Here is a 16,249-nt window from a genome sequence, read left to right as displayed (position 1 = left end):
AAAAAAAGAATTTTTTGATTAAAAAAATCAAAGCTTATTATATGATTCGAAATTTAATAAAAAATTTTCATATATATTATTTTTTTAACAGAAAAACAGGCGATCGGGACCATAAGATGGGTATCCACCGAGACAGCAAACGGAACCAAACAAGATGGCGTAGGCCCAGAAGCGAATACCGTTAGAGGACAAAATCCTAAAAGAAGAGATGAAAAGAGAAGCCCGTACACGTTTCGGTTCCCGGGATGAGTACATTAAATTCAGCCTAACTCCCCCAACTCCTTCTTCTGACCGAACGACGTGTTCCACATTCTTATTTTCTGTCCGCGGTGTCAACGTAACTGTCGCATTTCCCTTCCCTACTTCCTTCTTCTTTCTTTCACACTTGTTCAACCTCTTCGTAAGCCAATTTTATTTATTTATTTAATCATTCCCTATCTACCAAAATCTTGGATTGGATATTTCCATCGAAGAAGAAGGATTGTGGAGTTTTTGATGATAAGAAGATAAGATGGCGTTTGATGTAGAGTCTTTGGCGGAGGCAACTTCCGGAGCCATTGGAGCTCTGGTTAGCACCACAATCTTATACCCTCTTGACACTTGTAAAAGCAAGTATCAAGCAGAAGTTAGAGCTCACCATCAACAAAAATACAGGTCCAACAATCAACAATTTTTGGATTTTTTTTCACCCCGGCTTCTGGGTCCCACTTGAAATTTTTAGATGTTTTATTTACGACCTTTTTATGTTTGCAACTCTACTTTGATTGTTTTTCTTTTCCATCTAAAGTGGACTGATTTATGATTGTATGTGAATTTCTTGGAGAGTAATGGTTTTATGGCCTTATAAGATGACCAAGAAACTTAAATTATGATCATTGGAAATTAAGGGCAGGGTTTTCTTGTTTTTTTTTTTTTTTGGAGAAATTTATTTGATTTTAACTGTATTAATGGTCAAAAGGAGTCAATCTTTTTTTATTATGAAATGCTTGCACAGCAATCTAAAGTAGTCATACTTAGCAGAGAAATTTTGTATATCTGTTTGTTTTATTTTCCTTTTCAATGAATGAGTCAAAAAGTTAAGGTTGATGTCATGGATTAAGAGTGAGCCATTTGTATGATTATGTCACATAAAGAACTTATCATATGATTTTTATATGTTGAAGATCAAAATAATTGATATTTTTATATTAAAGTGTATTCAAAACCAAAGGACTGTTTTGTTCGGTGTTGACATATGCCTTGGCTTGTGCAGGAACATTTCTGATGTTCTGTGGGAAGCAATTTCTACTGGTCAAGTTATTTCACTGTACCAGGGCCTTGGAACAAAAAATCTGCAGTCCTTTATTTCACAGTTTATCTACTTTTATGGATACAGCTTCTTTAAGAGGCTGTACTTGCAGAAAAGTGGAAGCAAGACCATTGGTACGAAAGCAAACTTGATTGTTGCTGCTGCTGCCGGGGCTTGTACTGTTATAATTACACAGGTAGTGATTTTTTGAGTATTTATTTACCTTTGTTATTATCAGAATACAATTTTCATTTTCTAGGGAGTTTGGTTTGCACGTGTCCTGCATATTATGTGGTGTTAAAAGTTCTTTTGGCTGAGCAATTTAAGATCTTTGTATTGTTAGATTCAGTGATAACCGTGATTACCATGCATGGAATCTTGTTCAAATATTAGATGGAATTAAATATTGCAGTCATTTCTTTGTTTCTGAAGTTGGAAATCAAAAACTTGTTGTTTAGAATAGAGTCATAACTAGAAAAAGAAAAAATCGTTTAAAAGTCAATAATAAATTCAAACATTCACTTTTCTTGAAATCAAAAGGAAAAGTAAAAGGGATAATGCATATCACCCAGAATAAATTCTTTTGCTATAATGAAGGGGATATTTTACTTATTACCTTGCAGTATTCAGGTTCACCCCTGCATACATTAGAGTTCCTTTGCTGCCCCTTTTGAAATGAGCATTGCGATTTGTGTTACCATTAGATATTGGAATCTAACTTTACTGTACCAGCCCTTGGACACAGCATCCTCAAGAATGCAGACAAGTGAATTTGGGAAATCCAAAGGACTCTGGAAGACACTTTCAGAGGGCTCTTGGCGTGAGGCATTTGATGGTCTTGGCATATCTCTTCTCTTGACTTCAAATCCATCTATTCAGGTACTTGACTCTGCCTTCAGCTATATAGGTTGTATGAATAGCAAGTGTGTTGAGTGTCGTTGAATTATTGATCTGTTTTGAGATCCAGAAGATCATATTATGCTAGTGAAGTTTTGGTTTATGAGTTGATGGAGCGTCTTGCCACCTGAGATTCTTAATGGTTTGGGGACTGGGGAATAGGCCCCATCTGGGCAAATATGAAATTACAATGTCTTACTGTTTAGATTTTATATCCTTATTCCTATACAGCACCAAAGTCGACTTTTGGCTAGGATGAACTAAGCTGAATATAGGTCTTTTTTATTTTGTGCAGTATACTGCATTTGATCAATTGAAACAACGACTACTTAAGAGGCAGCTAAAGGAGAAAACAGGTACGGAGCCATCCCCAGTGGCTCTTTCAGCCTTTTCTGCATTTGTACTGGGTGCAGTCTCAAAGTGTATTGCTACATTCTTAACTTACCCAGCTATCAGGTATTTAGCCAATTGTATCTGGCCCCCACTGCAAGCAGTTCACTAGTTATTTTATTAGGTTTTTTCTATTATTCTGGAAATTCATTGGTCGAAATGAAGCTTCCATTTTCTTTTGTTTCTAACGAAATTTGAAATTCAAGTAGCATGATGCAAAGCCTGAAATGCTAGACCTCCTTACTCAGTGATTTTACAGCTTTGTTGACAAAGTTAGTGTATGAATGTTGGACAGGTGTAAGGTCATGATTCAGGCTGCAAAGTATGATGATGATGGTGATGATGATGAAACCAAGACAGCCCAATTAAAACATCAAAAGACAGTTTCAGGTGCACTTTATTCCATTTGGAGAAGAGAAGGCCTGCTGGGTTTTTACAAAGGATTAGAAGCCCAGATCCTGAAGACTGTGCTAAGCTCGGCATTGCTTCTAATGATAAAGGAGAAGATCTCAAAGACCACATGGGTCCTAATGCTTGCACTTAGAAGGTATCTTTTTACGACCCGCACCAGATTAAAGAGTGCTTAATGACAGCAAGAATTCTAGCATAGCATTCTTGGCTCCAAAGTTCATCCACCTTGAGGAGGAAATTTGAGCAAAAGCTATCACTTTTGGTGGGCACCGGAGGGCAAATTTTGTTCCTGCAGATGGAAGATTCATTTTGAAACAACAATAAATTTGTTCTATTCCTTAATGACGGTCTTAGATCTGTACCATCCTGAAAGTAAAATTCTTTCACATGGCTTCAGCAGCTACCATTGGAATATATTCTATTTTACAACCAGTGATCAAGTTATATGTGGGCAGCTTGCCAATCTATATGGTAAATGGATGGGGTTGGATTTATTTGTCACCTTTCTCTTTCTATCATATACCCCAACTCTCTGCTGGCACCTTTTCCCCAGAATCCAAAGTTAAAGAAAGTGCAAGGTTCCCACTTCCTACCAGGTAAATAAGCAGGTTGGGGAAAAGGGATAAAAGAAAGAAAGAAAGGCAGAAATGAACAATTTTATACATTTGCTAAAATATTGACAAGCTGTAGGTTTCACTTACTTTCATAACGCCATAAATACACGAGAGATAAGTACAGAGATAGACAAGGCTTTGAGCATTTCCATCTTAAACAACGTTGACGGAAACAAGTAGAAGTCCAAAAACACATGTATTCATGCACATCAGAAAGGAAGGAATGTAACACCACCCATGTAAGGAATTAACACTTGTGGAATCTCCACGCCATTCTCCTTCTGGTAATTTTCCAGGATGCAACGCATTGTTCTGTCAGTTGCTGTAAGGGTAGAGTTCAGCATATGAACATACTGTTTTGCTTGGCCATTGCTCTGCAACAGAATTTGATTACAACAATTAATTGGTGAGTATATGGTGTATATGATAGATGCCAAATGTTAGCAAGAAGATCAACCTTTTGGAATCCGTAACGAATTTCCAATCTCCTCAACTGGTAGTCCGTACAGTTTGAGCAGGACACCAGTTCCCTATAGGTCTTTGATGCAGGGGACCATCCTTCCAAGTCACTACTATGAAGTCAGAACACATCCACTGTTGCTGGCATGATGATTCTCATTATGTTCAGAATAAAAGGATTTAATAGTCCAGCATGTAGCTCAAAATGGAGAACAATGGTGAAGAGATTTGATCGACCTATGTAGAGGGGACTGGCCCGTAGCCAAGAATTTATCTGATAGAAGGGTGATGTCCAGGGCTTAAGTGAGGAAAGGAAGAAGATGGGTGCATGATGCAGTTTGGGAAACAGAATGTTCATACCTCCTGGTAAAACTCAGAAGTTCTGATCATCTCCTCAAGCATCTCCCAAGAATCATTCCCATTGGGGCTGGTTATACAAAACTGCTCCACTTTCTCAAATTAATGAACTCGAAATATTCCTAGAGTATCCTTTCCATGTGAACCAGCTTCTTTCCGGAAACAAGTAGAATATCCAGCATATCTAGTGAAAATCCATATTCTATCAGCTAACGACTAAAAATAGTGCATTTACTTACAACCAAGACAGCAAAGATGTTTCGCTTGACCTTATGGCAATTGCTTAGGTTGTATCCAATCATCTTGATGATAAGCACACGATGGCTGCTCAGATGTTGCTATCAGGTATTTTTCATCTCCCTCGCCGGTTACCTGATGAAAATCAATATGTCCCAATTACATTAAGCCAGAAAAATAGAGCAGGTGTAGAAGGTTCGAATGCAATATCTTTAAAGTTGCCATCTGGTCTGATTATAAAGCTCATAGTCCATTGTTTGGTCATGCTGGGTTTGGATACTCTGCAAGGGAACCAACCTTCATAACAATGAGACATCCTAGCCCCAGACTACATAATCATATAAGATCATACATAGCAATGTTCTTCCTTGAGATCAAATGAGAAAAATGCTGCACTTTCTAAGTAGAAATAAAATGGCCCCAAAACAGTGTGGTACGACATTTTCAACTTTGAGAAGAAGCAGCAGTGTGGTAACAGTTCTCCTTTTGCTCAAGCTACTACCATTTCATCAGCTGACAGCTGTGATTGAGCTTTATGTTGTGTTCAAAACAAGTATGATTGCTTTAAGTGGTAAACCAGGATGGAAGTTAAACATTTTCCTGATCCAGGACTAGGAATGAAAGTAGAATCAATAAACATATTTAACAGAAATCAAAATTTTTAAATATCAAAATGGTTTCTAAAACATGCATCAATCCTGTCTACTTGTCATTGCCAGTAAACACAGAGACAACTTTGGTGAAACTATTCAAGACTAACAGATTTTTCAAGTATTACCTTGTAAATCTCTTCATGAAATTGACATAATTGAGCACACTTTGCCATAACATCCTTTCTCATGAAGAATGGAGTCTGCATTAATGAGTAACCTCTTCTTCTTAAAAATGACAAACCATAGTTTATCAGAGCCTGATTAAGAAGAACACCTGCTCCTTTCAAGTAGAAACCTCTGCCTCCAGCAATAGTAACTCCTGCAAAATTTCAAGCTACCTAATCTATAAACATTGAAATGCTAAGCATATTAAGTTGACTTGAAACTTAAGTTTATATCATGTAACCTTTTTTTGTGTCAGTAATTCCAAACATCTCCATTAGCTCAAGATGGTTCCTGAGATTTGGCTCCATATGCTTCTGCCCCCAAAACCGAACCACGGCATTGTTTGCCTGGAAAACTTGCAAAAGTTTAGCGAAGTGTTTTAAGGATCACATAGTAGTCAAGTACTGATAAGTAATGAGTCATAGACCTCATCATCACTGAAAGGAACTGTGTCATGCACTAGGTTTCCTATGGTCTCCATTCTCGAGTATAATGCAGCGCTAACTTCTTGCACCTCAGCTTCTTTCTTTGCTGCTAACTGCTTGTACTCATTGGTGCTCTTAATCAATTCGATAGCATCTTCCTCTGCCTTTTAAAACCGACAGAATAGCATCATTAAAGACTAAAAATAATCGCAAAATGTCACTGCCTTTGATATGAAAACTTGTTTTGCATTTGGTAAATTAACTGAAACAAAGATTCCAAACTTTCTTTAATGTAACTTTTTAGGATAGAGATCAATATAGAACGTGTACTAGATGATTCGGTAGACAGTAAAATATGACCATGAAGTAATGATGTAGAAGTGAAACTAACCCAACTGGAAAGTCATAATATGGATGTCCACAAAAAGAAACAACAGAAACGAACCAGAACATGTGAATGGAAGAAAGATGAACTTAAACCAAAACACAAAAAGTAAAAACTCACTAATTTAAGCTGTCCAATTTCCTTATTGATTTTGTTCAATTCCTGCCGCAGATGATCAAGCTCATATTGACCTGACCAACCAAGTATTGTCAAGAGTATATGTTCGAGGAAAGCAAAGATTAAATAGCATGTAACTGTATCTACATATGATCCAACAAGGAACTTACATTGTCTCCATTGCTTGTCAAGGCTAATGATTTCATCTACTATACCAACATCAGCATATCGCTTTTGCTGTGATTCACAAACAAGGTTGGGATCATTGCCCTTTTCTTCCCTAAAAAGATTGATGTCCAACATTTTCTTGGAAGCAAACGCAGAAGCACAAGAAGTAACTAAGTAAGATGCTCACTGCCCAAAACCTTCAATATATGAGAAAAGAAAAAGCTTTCACTATTTAGGAATCCAGCAAGTTCCAAAATGCAGGAAAGCTAAGCTATCTAAAACTTGGAAAGAAATTCGTCATCTTTCTTTATTTAAATGGAAAACATTCGGTCTTGTCAAACAAGGGTCAACATTATTGAGCAAGTAAAAGTTTCCCTGCCAATTGTTTAAGAAACAAATTCCTTCCTGCTCTTAGGTCTAAACTCTGAATTACAAGTCAACGAGGAAGGCGGGTGATCAAGAAGTAAACAGGAAGGCTTCCAGACTCCGTTTAAGAAAAGCTTCGGCAGTTATGCTCTGCTTTGTTTGCATAGTTGAACTCAATTTGTCAGCCTATAACTGATTGATGGCTTTGTAGTGAAACCGAACACGTTGAGGTACAGCCCTGTTTCCTGGAAAAACCTCAACCTGAAACTTCTTTTGGTTGGTTCATCTACCGTGCGGGTTTTTTCTTCTTGGCCATCGTTTTCACTTGCAAAATATGTTTACTTATCGTTAAAAGTAACCGCTACCTTCCAAGTTCCTCTAATATTATATACTTCTATGTCACTTTGAATTATCACAATTCACAAGCGAAAAAAGAGAGGGAAAGAACGGAAAATGCATTATCAAACTCAGTACCAAGACCAGGGATGTTATTTTGTTCATATGCCGGGCAGGGTCACTTTGAGCTTGTGTAAAAAGGGTATGATAGTCATGAGAGGATGCTGGAACTCTAGGCTTTATTAAGGAAGGTGGAATCTTTTGTCAAATGTACAGTTACTGCTGAGATAATCCTATGATGTTATCCTCACTTCAGAGCATAACAGATCAGGATCAACTCGCTTTGTTTCGGCTCAGGGAAGTGTTTTTGCCTCCCTCGAGAGTTTAAACAATGAAATTTCAGAAAAAAGTTGCTGATAAGTTGGCTAAAGAAAGGGTTAACAGGCAGCAGGATCTTCTGCGGATATATGGAACTGGTGAGGAAAATTCTAGCTAGTGAAGTATCGAATGTCTTGCAATCTGTGACCGGGTGGCTGATGTTCTACTCTTGAATTGATAATTTTTGTGCTACTTGATTGTCTGTTAAAGTTTTTGTGGTTTTTTAAGGGTAGGAAGGGTCTGGTTCTATTTTGTTCTGCTGCCATGACTTGATGTGTTTTGTGTAGGCAGGATTGTGCATGTATCAGTGATGGGAAGTGTATGTTTGTCCGATTTTTGTATAGCGGGTTTTTGTGGGTAGCTGTGAGTAAGATTTGGGGAATATACCTGCTTTTTGTGCCCATGTATAGCCCACAAATCACTGGTTCTTTACTGATGTCTTTTGAAGGGGATTTTTCCATCCTTCTTTGCGATGAAACTTCAATCTTTCAAAAAAAAAAAAGACAAAAACAGTATATGCATAATATGATCTTGTATAGTCCTTTCTGAAATGGTAATTTGAATGACAAAATCACATATCAAACTACAAAGAACTGGATTCATTTGTCTAAAGAAAGTGAGCGTATTTGGCTATTCATAGTTTCCCTATCTGTTGAAGCAATGGAATATGGTCCTCTGGTTACCTCTGCAAATGAATAACAGTGCCGTAAACAAAAGATAGGTGCTTATAACAAGTAGAAAGCAACCATCAGCAAGAACAGCACGTGATAAATTAGAGCAATCTTGGAAACCGAACTAGCTGCACTAGTAGTAGCTGGCACGAAACTTCCTTCAGGTGTGCCTGTGGTCAGGACAACAACTATCCAGTCTCCATCTGAACCAATCCCAACTCCTGTATACTTGGTGTCATTGAAATTATCAGAGTACTGAGACTGTGTAAAGTTGGTGAGCACAAGACTTGGAACCAGGTTTGGGACACAAGCAGGCATTACTGCTCCATCCCTTGTGTTGGAGACATTCAGATGACATTTGGCTAAAAGTTTTGGATAGTTGGCAAACTGAGGTTCAGTGCCTGGAACTGTATTGGCACCAGTGGAGTTTGTACAAGGTTGGTTCTTGAATTCATCAGCCAGTTCATCAGCAAAGCACTCAGCATTGTCATTTTTTGTCAGCATTGTCAAGTTTAAAGAAGCCCGATAACTGTTGATGCCTTTGAGAAGATCCTCCTCCTCATCTTTATATGGTCAAGATGAAATCAATGATTAGATATCTATCCGAGAAGGGCAAGAAAGCATTCTCAACTCTTTAACAAATATTGTTTGACCACCATTTCTTTTTTGAAAGAGCAAACAAAATAAGTTCTATTTCAGGCATCAATGAAAATGCAAAGAAAACCATTTTCTTCGCATTTCCTGAAAGAAAACATAGCTACATGGCCGAAAATCTCAAGCAAAATCAGTAAGTTTATTATTCTTACTCTGTAGCTAAAATTACTGAACAACTGGGCTGTAAGAAAGATACAATGCAACTCAAGTTACTCAAAAAGTAAAACCAATTAATCCATACCAAGGTCAGTCAACATAGGATATCAGAGAAAAACATTTCTTATCCATACAAGTCATGCAACTCCACAAACACTTTCCTCTTGAAAAACATTTCTGTGGGAACTAGTCAGTGTTTTCTACAGCCAGAGAGTGATATGAAAGCTTCTCGTTCTAGAGAGGAAAGTTTAAAGTGTGATCAATCCCAGATTCTAGTGATATGGCTGCACAGCATACTTTACAAGAATCAAGAGATTGTAAAGGAGAGAACAATGATAGCACAAACAAGGTTTTGAAGACCCTTAACATAACACAGTTACGTTAAAATAATAACTTGTGGAGGATTTATGTTCAAGAAATCTGAAACATTACTACATTGCTAACTGCTAATTCCAAGTTGATCTAGGAGATCTCCTCTAGATCCTTCAAGCAGGGCCTATCTGTACCCCCACCTAGTTCAAATTTGTTGGTTCATGTGAACATAGCTCTGATTGATCAGGGTTCTTGGGTAGGTTGACAACAAGGCAGGCTGAATAATCTCAAAGCCGATTGAATATTTACAAGCTTAGGCAATAACTTTAAGGAAAAGTTAACATTTTGGTTTATAAATGATTCTCTAAGCTTGGAATCTTAGACAAGTTGATGGGTTTAGCAGGTGGTTGCTTCATCATCTCCCTCAATCAATATATTTGGACATATGCGGATTATCAAGAGCTACAACATGCTCAGGAATAACGTTGCTTCTTCAGTCTCGAACAAAATAAAAAAGCTGTTCAGATCTTGACAACTACCTCATGGCTTTTTTAAATTAATTACTTTGATGATCTGTAAGATATTCTTAACAACCAAAGATCTTAAAAGGTACCAAATAGGCATTATACTTATAAAATTTTTAGTATGGGCTGCTTTCTGGATCCATTGACTAGGTCAGATAACCAGAGGTAACCTTCTTCTCTCATCTCTTTACCCACTCTGCCCAAATTTCAGGACTTGAACCTAATTACTTCAATCTTCTTTGAGGAATGATGATAAAGGTAGGTTGAATGGCCATTGGCAACCTTTACAAGTTGCTAAACTAGTGAATGTCTATTAAGTTTCAGAGGGCATATATAACCATGGATCATGTTTCTAATTACTGGAAATAAGGAAGACATTCTTAGCATATTGGCACAATGAAAATGGGAATGATAGCGGGTCTTCTTAGAAAAAGCAGGAACATTTCGTTAATAAAGATCAAATATTCATATACCTTCTCTTCTTACCCGATCAAGAACATGAAACAATGAATGACAAAAGTAGGATCCACTGCAACTATCAACAAGTAAAAGAAAATATGATCTTCAAAGACACTAAATACTATAACAGAACACCATTTCAAACACATTACATTAATAATTAGCAGAATCTTATTAAAAATCCACTAGATGCATCAATCCAGTTATCAAATGGGTTCATAAATAAGGATGTGTCATGTTTAATAAAAGCAATGTCCATCCAAAATACCTGTAGATCTCTGTTATAAGCAAAAATATATTCACTCAATAAAATCACATCATATCTACAAAGAACAACTCCCAACCCAAAAATAATTCAGATTTCAGACAAATCACCAAGGTCAATTGGTCAAACGACATTGCTTAAGCAACAAAGAACGTATCCAGATCCAGAAGCTTAAATACAAAAAATTTGGGGAAATAAAAAAAAAACAAATTGACATAAAAAGAAAAGAAAAGAATCGTTACCAGTGTCACAGAAGATTGGGGAGAAGTTGATCATGAAGAGAATGGAAAGAAGGAGCAATGAGAAGAAAGGAGAGAGCTTCGAGAATGCCATTGTTTGATGGGTGAATGGGGTTGTTGTTTGTCTGGAAGGAGAGTTAAAAAAGAGAAGAGTTCGGAAGAATGTAGCTATTGTTACAGTCAGTGTTCATCCACCTGTGGAACTATAAACTTGTTTCCTTTGTTGGAATCGTTAGATGTCTGAAAGCGTCGTTTGACCAACAGCGACCGACAAAAATCACAGCACAGCTCTAAAACGACGGCGTACCAACAACTGAAAGTCTTCCCCGTTTTTCTATCTAATACGTAAAGTTACAGCTAAATTACATTTGGTTTGTTAAAATTTTTCAGCATTAATTAATTCCTAAGTTCTTCATTGAAAAAAAAATACAAGATCTAATTCACACGGATGAACAAAATAGATGCTTCAACGCACAAAATAAATCATGCAACTACTATGACCTTGAATCTACATGCACATATTGTGAATAAAGAAGAAAAAAAATTAGTTTCCCATATTTAATTTGAATTCACGTTCAAATTTCAAAAGATCTCAATTTTTATTGATTATGAAATTAGCAGCCGTTATTCATGCGAAACGAAAAACTTAAATATTGGAGAAAACTTAAAATATAACTTTCAATAATTTATTACTAAAAATATAATAAAAAATATCTTTATTTTTTAAATTTTAATCAAAATTATACAAAAAAATATTAATTTTCGAACGAAACTAATCCTCTATACACCTTCCATACAAAATACACGAAGATTGAGATGCCAAAAAACCATTGTACAATCCGTGCTTAATTGCGAGACCCAGCCCACAATTTTGGCCCATTAACATACCAAAATAACTAACAAAAATCTTGAGGCAGAAATCGTAGAATATTCTTTGATGCGTAATTAGTTACCAAATTTTAGGACTATCTAGTCATTAGTTATTTACCCTTTAAGGACCGCAGTCCACACAACCATCAAAAAATTTGGTGGATGCAATTGATTTCGGATAACGTGGCCAATATCATGCACATCACGAGAGCGACGCATCCCTCCCCATCATCACCTCCCTTGCTCTCCCTTCATAGGCCTAAACGTGCTATTACCTCTTCAATAACTTGAATTCCAATTTTCTCCTTGAGCTTCCAAGAAAATGACAGTGTCGGCCGATGGCCGGTTATCACTCTCTGCCGCTGGCCAGCTACGTGGCAACGTTGCATTGGCGGGGAGGAATTCGAGGCTTGTGAAGTTTTGCAATGGAGAGTTGATGGGGAAGAAGCTTAGCATGACCCCCAAACATCAAGGTCTTAGTAGTAACAAGAATGCCAGGCAAACTATTTGCATGTCACTTACTACTAACATAGCAGGGGAGTCCAAGGTGAAGAATGTAGTTAACCCTTCTTCAATTTTCTCTTTCATACATGTCTGCCTTCATCAGTATACCTGAACTAAAACATGCAAACCATTTGTTTTTAATGGATCTCCTTCATATCATATTGCCACCCTTAGTTAAAAATGGAAATTGCTGGTGTATTACATCATTTAATATAATTAGGGGGTGGTGGTTCATGGCTTCATGCAGCTAAGGGACCTAGAGCTGGAAAAGCGGAACCTGAGGACAGTTGTGGCAGTTATTCTGGGAGGAGGAGCTGGTACTCGTCTTTTCCCTCTCACCAAGCGACGTGCCAAGCCTGCAGTAAGTTTTCACCACCGATTTTCAGTTCCATCTATCCATTTATTTGCACATTTTCATTGCCAGTTGCAAATTTGTAGGTTCCGATTGGCGGTGCATACAGGCTAATTGATGTGCCAATGAGCAACTGCATTAATAGTGGGATCAACAAAGTGTACATTCTCACCCAATTTAACTCGGCTTCACTTAACAGGCATCTCTCCCGTGCCTACAACTTTGGCAACGGGGTCAACTTCGGAGATGGCTATGTTGAGGTATATGTCAATTTCAGCATTTTAAACAAACAATGTTAATTCATTTATGCACAGAGCGAGTTCATTTCTGGCTTATAGCAGCAAGCGATTCTGATGTTGGAAGACTTTGTTGCTTTATACTAGACCCTGTCAGCCACACAAACTCCAGGAGAGGCTGGTAAAAGATGGTTCCAAGGGACTGCAGACGCCGTTCGACAGTTTCACTGGCTTTTTGAGGTATTTACAGCCAGCTCCTTTAATGGGGGAAAAAGACGTCTTTGAATTACCCATTTCTTTGATATTGGAGTTTTACAATTTCATTGGTATGCATTTAGCCACTAAGCTTTAATCTTGATTTTGAGAAGAACAAGAGAAAGCAAAGTAAAAAATTGTAAAATGCTATCAGTAGTCCTCTTATTTATGACAGTGGCTGTTGGTTTGCAACTTACCATCTTGTAGGATGCAAGAAGTAGGGAGATTGAGGATGTGCTGATTCTATCAGGGGATCACTTATATCGAATGGACTATATGGATTTTGTTCAGGTAAGGCACCAGACATGCAGATAGTTTTACTTGTGTTATATTATACATTGATGACATCAATTTTGAGACTACCTGATATTCATCTTCTTTTTGTTCTTGTTTACAGAACCATCGACAGAGTGGTGCAGACATCACCATTTCTTGCCTTCCTATAGATGATAGGTACACCTTCAATCTTTTTTTTTTTTTTTCTCAAGGATCTTGTAAACTTTCAGATATTCCATTAGTAGACTTCATGGACTTTCGTTTCAATTTCCATTTGTTCCTGCAAAGATACTATAGCCTTTATCTGATGACACACTGTTGATAATATGCATTACCTTTTCTGTTGCTTTTATTGTAGACGTGCCTCAGATTTTGGTCTAATGAAGATAGATAATAAAGGAAGGATTCTGTCTTTCAGTGAAAAGCCCAAGGGACAAGAGTTGAAAGCAATGGTAATTTTCAGTTTCAGATGCACTTTGCCTTTTTAGTGGTTCTAGAAATTTGAGGGGTTTTGCTAATATCACTGTATACTCTAGGCAGTAGATACAACAGTTCTAGGACTCTCAAGAGATGAGGCTGAGAAGAAACCGTATATTGCCTCCATGGGAGTGTATGTCTTCAAGAAGGAGATACTTCTGAACCTTTTGAGGTACTGAGCATCTGAAGTTATAGGTTATCAAAACACAAGCAGCTAAATTTTGTGTTTCTATAGATTAATTTCGTCTGAAGAAAGCAAAGAAAGAATGAAAAGTTCTTGATCAATTCAGTTAACAATCATGTAAACATACACCTGCTATGCTGAACAAGGAGCATAAGTTTTATACAATGTTGTTGATTCAGATGGCGTTTTCCAACTGCAAATGACTTTGGATCAGAAATAATCCCTGCCTCAGCCAAAGAGTTCTTCATAAAGGTAGTCACTCAAGTTTCTTCTACAGATAGCATATGAAAGAATTCACAGCCCCTCCCCTTACGTTTGTTAGAAGATTTTTTTAGTCCAACTGGAAGGATAGCTCAGCACATATATTTACAGTTTACATGTAAAATTTCTGAACAGGCTTATCTCTTCAATGATTATTGGGAAGATATAGGAACTATCAGATCTTTCTTTGAAGCAAACCTTGCCCTCACTGAGCATGTAAGTGTCACAGAAAGTCTGTGCTTTTTGTCAGTTCTGGTCTTTGGTAACAAGTCTGAGGACTTGCAGCCTATGCAAACTTGCCGTGGCAAGTATTTGGTACGAGAATATAAGTTCTTAATTTTAAAAAACCCAAAATGTTTAACCGAGTTATGGATTCTCATTTAAAGATAACTTGTATTAAAAACATTGTGTTCTAACTGTTTTCATGTTGGTTTGTACTTGCAAAATTCATTTTATATTTTGGTTACAAAAACAGTTGCACTGTTTCAACAAATCTTTTCCCCTTCCAGCCACCAAGGTTTAGCTTCTACGATGCAGCAAAACCAATATATACATCAAGGAGAAATCTACCGCCCTCAAAGATCGACAATAGCAAGGTTAGTGAATCTCAGTCTTTGACTCTGCTCTCGACTGAATGGCAGAAAGCAAAAAATGTCTTTCCTCTTGCAAGCATGCTAATCAGACATGAAACTGGGTTGAGATGCCTTAAGACATGCTGTTGTGTTCCTAACTTTTGGGCCTCTGTTTTCAACTCAAGATTAACATTCTTTTGCATTCTCCTGCAGCTGGTTGATTCAATCATATCTCATGGAAGTTTCTTAACTGATTGCTTCATAGAACACAGCGTTGTCGGTATCAGGTCTCGAATAAACGCTAATGTTCACCTCGAGGTTTGTTCTACAAATTCTATAGGATGCAGAACTTGTGAGCATACTGTCAGACCAACGTGAATTCTACTAAATAATTAACTTTTTCTTTATCATAAAATTACTAATAAAACATGCTTAGGTATGTCTCTCGCTCTGTTTTCTGGATAAGGGGTATGACTTCCTGATGTGTAAATGAATGCAGGATACGGTGATGCTTGGAGCTGACTTTTACGAAACCGGTGAAGAAAAAGTAGCACTTTTAGCTGAGGGAGGAGTTCCTGTTGGAATAGGAGAAAACACTAAAATCAAGTAATCAAAACCTTTAATCCTCTTCAAGTTTTTGTTCCCCTTGAACATGTCTTCTCCTGTCTCGTAGTTCTCATCATCCTATTGTGTTATGCAGAGATTGCATCATTGACAAAAATGCCAGAATAGGGAAGAATGTTGTTATTGCCAACTCAGAGGTGTGATTCTTCAGCTTACTTATTATCTTATCATTGCTGCTTCTCCCATCTCCTTAGCTTATATCTATGTCCCGAACCAAGTTAGTATGATAAGTCCTTTAACTGTTCAAAGATAATGATGATTAATCTTCAAAAAAAAAAAAGATAATGATGATTAGAACTAAATCAACTATTTGGAAGATTTACTAATTCAATTCTATTGATAATAATCATAAGAAGCAAGAAAATTTGGTTAAGCTTTTGATGATTATGTGTTGTTAGTGTCATCTGAATTGCAGTTGTCTCAACGTAACTATTCGCAGGGTGTACAAGAGGCCGATAGATCATCAGAAGGGTTCTACATCCGATCCGGAATCACTGTCATATTGAAAAACTCAACAATTAGAGATGGTTTTGTTATATAAATGAAATTATTCATGATCCATTTTTTGTTGATTAGGCTCAAGAAAGATTAGTATGAAAAGGATCTATGTTCATTAATAGTTACAGTATAATGCAACCCAGCCTCACAAAAGTGAGAAGAGTTTTTTACTTTGCAAACTTGTGGCTTAAAGATGAAAAAAATAAACTGTTTA

General features: G+C 37.1%; 3 protein-coding genes and 1 pseudogene across 3 annotated transcripts; 2 read left to right on the top strand and 2 right to left on the bottom strand.

Moving 5' to 3' along the window:
• LOC18602930 (peroxisomal adenine nucleotide carrier 1) lies at window positions 269-3,487 on the top strand. Its single transcript, XM_018119705.1, has 5 exons — window positions 269-654; window positions 1,253-1,484; window positions 2,021-2,167; window positions 2,481-2,641; window positions 2,871-3,487. Exons 1-5 carry the CDS (start codon window positions 512-514, stop codon window positions 3,160-3,162), a joined length of 975 nt encoding a protein of 324 aa, XP_017975194.1. The 5' UTR covers window positions 269-511; the 3' UTR covers window positions 3,163-3,487.
• LOC18602929 lies at window positions 3,591-6,701 on the bottom strand (annotated as a pseudogene).
• On the bottom strand, window positions 8,162-11,210 carry LOC18602927 (uncharacterized GPI-anchored protein At3g06035). The gene is made up of 2 exons (XM_007034605.2): window positions 10,930-11,210; window positions 8,162-8,880 (listed from the first exon to the last, which is right to left on the bottom strand). Exons 1-2 carry the CDS (start codon window positions 11,018-11,020, stop codon window positions 8,372-8,374), a joined length of 600 nt encoding a protein of 199 aa, XP_007034667.2. The 5' UTR covers window positions 11,021-11,210; the 3' UTR covers window positions 8,162-8,371.
• LOC18602926 (glucose-1-phosphate adenylyltransferase large subunit 3, chloroplastic/amyloplastic) lies at window positions 11,952-16,205 on the top strand. Its single transcript, XM_007034597.2, has 15 exons — window positions 11,952-12,343; window positions 12,548-12,661; window positions 12,739-12,912; window positions 13,036-13,128; window positions 13,351-13,434; window positions 13,541-13,596; window positions 13,778-13,871; window positions 13,956-14,068; window positions 14,260-14,332; window positions 14,477-14,557; window positions 14,851-14,937; window positions 15,127-15,231; window positions 15,413-15,519; window positions 15,614-15,674; window positions 15,977-16,205. Exons 1-15 carry the CDS (start codon window positions 12,119-12,121, stop codon window positions 16,076-16,078), a joined length of 1,569 nt encoding a protein of 522 aa, XP_007034659.2. The 5' UTR covers window positions 11,952-12,118; the 3' UTR covers window positions 16,079-16,205.

Source organism: Theobroma cacao, chromosome 4 (genome assembly GCF_000208745.1).
Source record: "Theobroma cacao cultivar B97-61/B2 chromosome 4, Criollo_cocoa_genome_V2, whole genome shotgun sequence".
Lineage (NCBI taxonomy): Eukaryota > Viridiplantae > Streptophyta > Magnoliopsida > Malvales > Malvaceae > Theobroma > Theobroma cacao.
Note: the sequence above shows the minus strand (reverse complement) of the source record. Positions and strands in the feature narration are given on the sequence as shown.

What these genes read in the sequence shown, in the direction of transcription:
- LOC18602930 (XM_018119705.1), top strand. Translation starts at nt 512, where the DNA reads ATGGCGTTTGATGTAGAGTCTTTGGCGGAGGCAACTTCCGGAGCCATT. An exon ending in CACCATCAACAAAAATACAG is followed by an intron (nt 655 to 1,252) that starts GTCCAACAATCA and finishes TGGCTTGTGCAG; the next exon opens with GAACATTTCTGATGTTCTGT. An exon ending in CTTCAAATCCATCTATTCAG is followed by an intron (nt 2,168 to 2,480) that starts GTACTTGACTCT and finishes TATTTTGTGCAG; the next exon opens with TATACTGCATTTGATCAATT.
- LOC18602927 (XM_007034605.2), bottom strand. Translation starts at nt 11,020, where the DNA reads ATGGCATTCTCGAAGCTCTCTCCTTTCTTCTCATTGCTCCTTCTTTCC. An exon ending in CCCAATCTTCTGTGACACTG is followed by an intron (nt 8,881 to 10,929) that starts GTAACGATTCTT and finishes GACCATATAAAG; the next exon opens with ATGAGGAGGAGGATCTTCTC.
- LOC18602926 (XM_007034597.2), top strand. Translation starts at nt 12,119, where the DNA reads ATGACAGTGTCGGCCGATGGCCGGTTATCACTCTCTGCCGCTGGCCAG. An exon ending in ACATAGCAGGGGAGTCCAAG is followed by an intron (nt 12,344 to 12,547) that starts GTGAAGAATGTA and finishes GGCTTCATGCAG; the next exon opens with CTAAGGGACCTAGAGCTGGA. An exon ending in ACTATATGGATTTTGTTCAG is followed by an intron (nt 13,435 to 13,540) that starts GTAAGGCACCAG and finishes TCTTGTTTACAG; the next exon opens with AACCATCGACAGAGTGGTGC.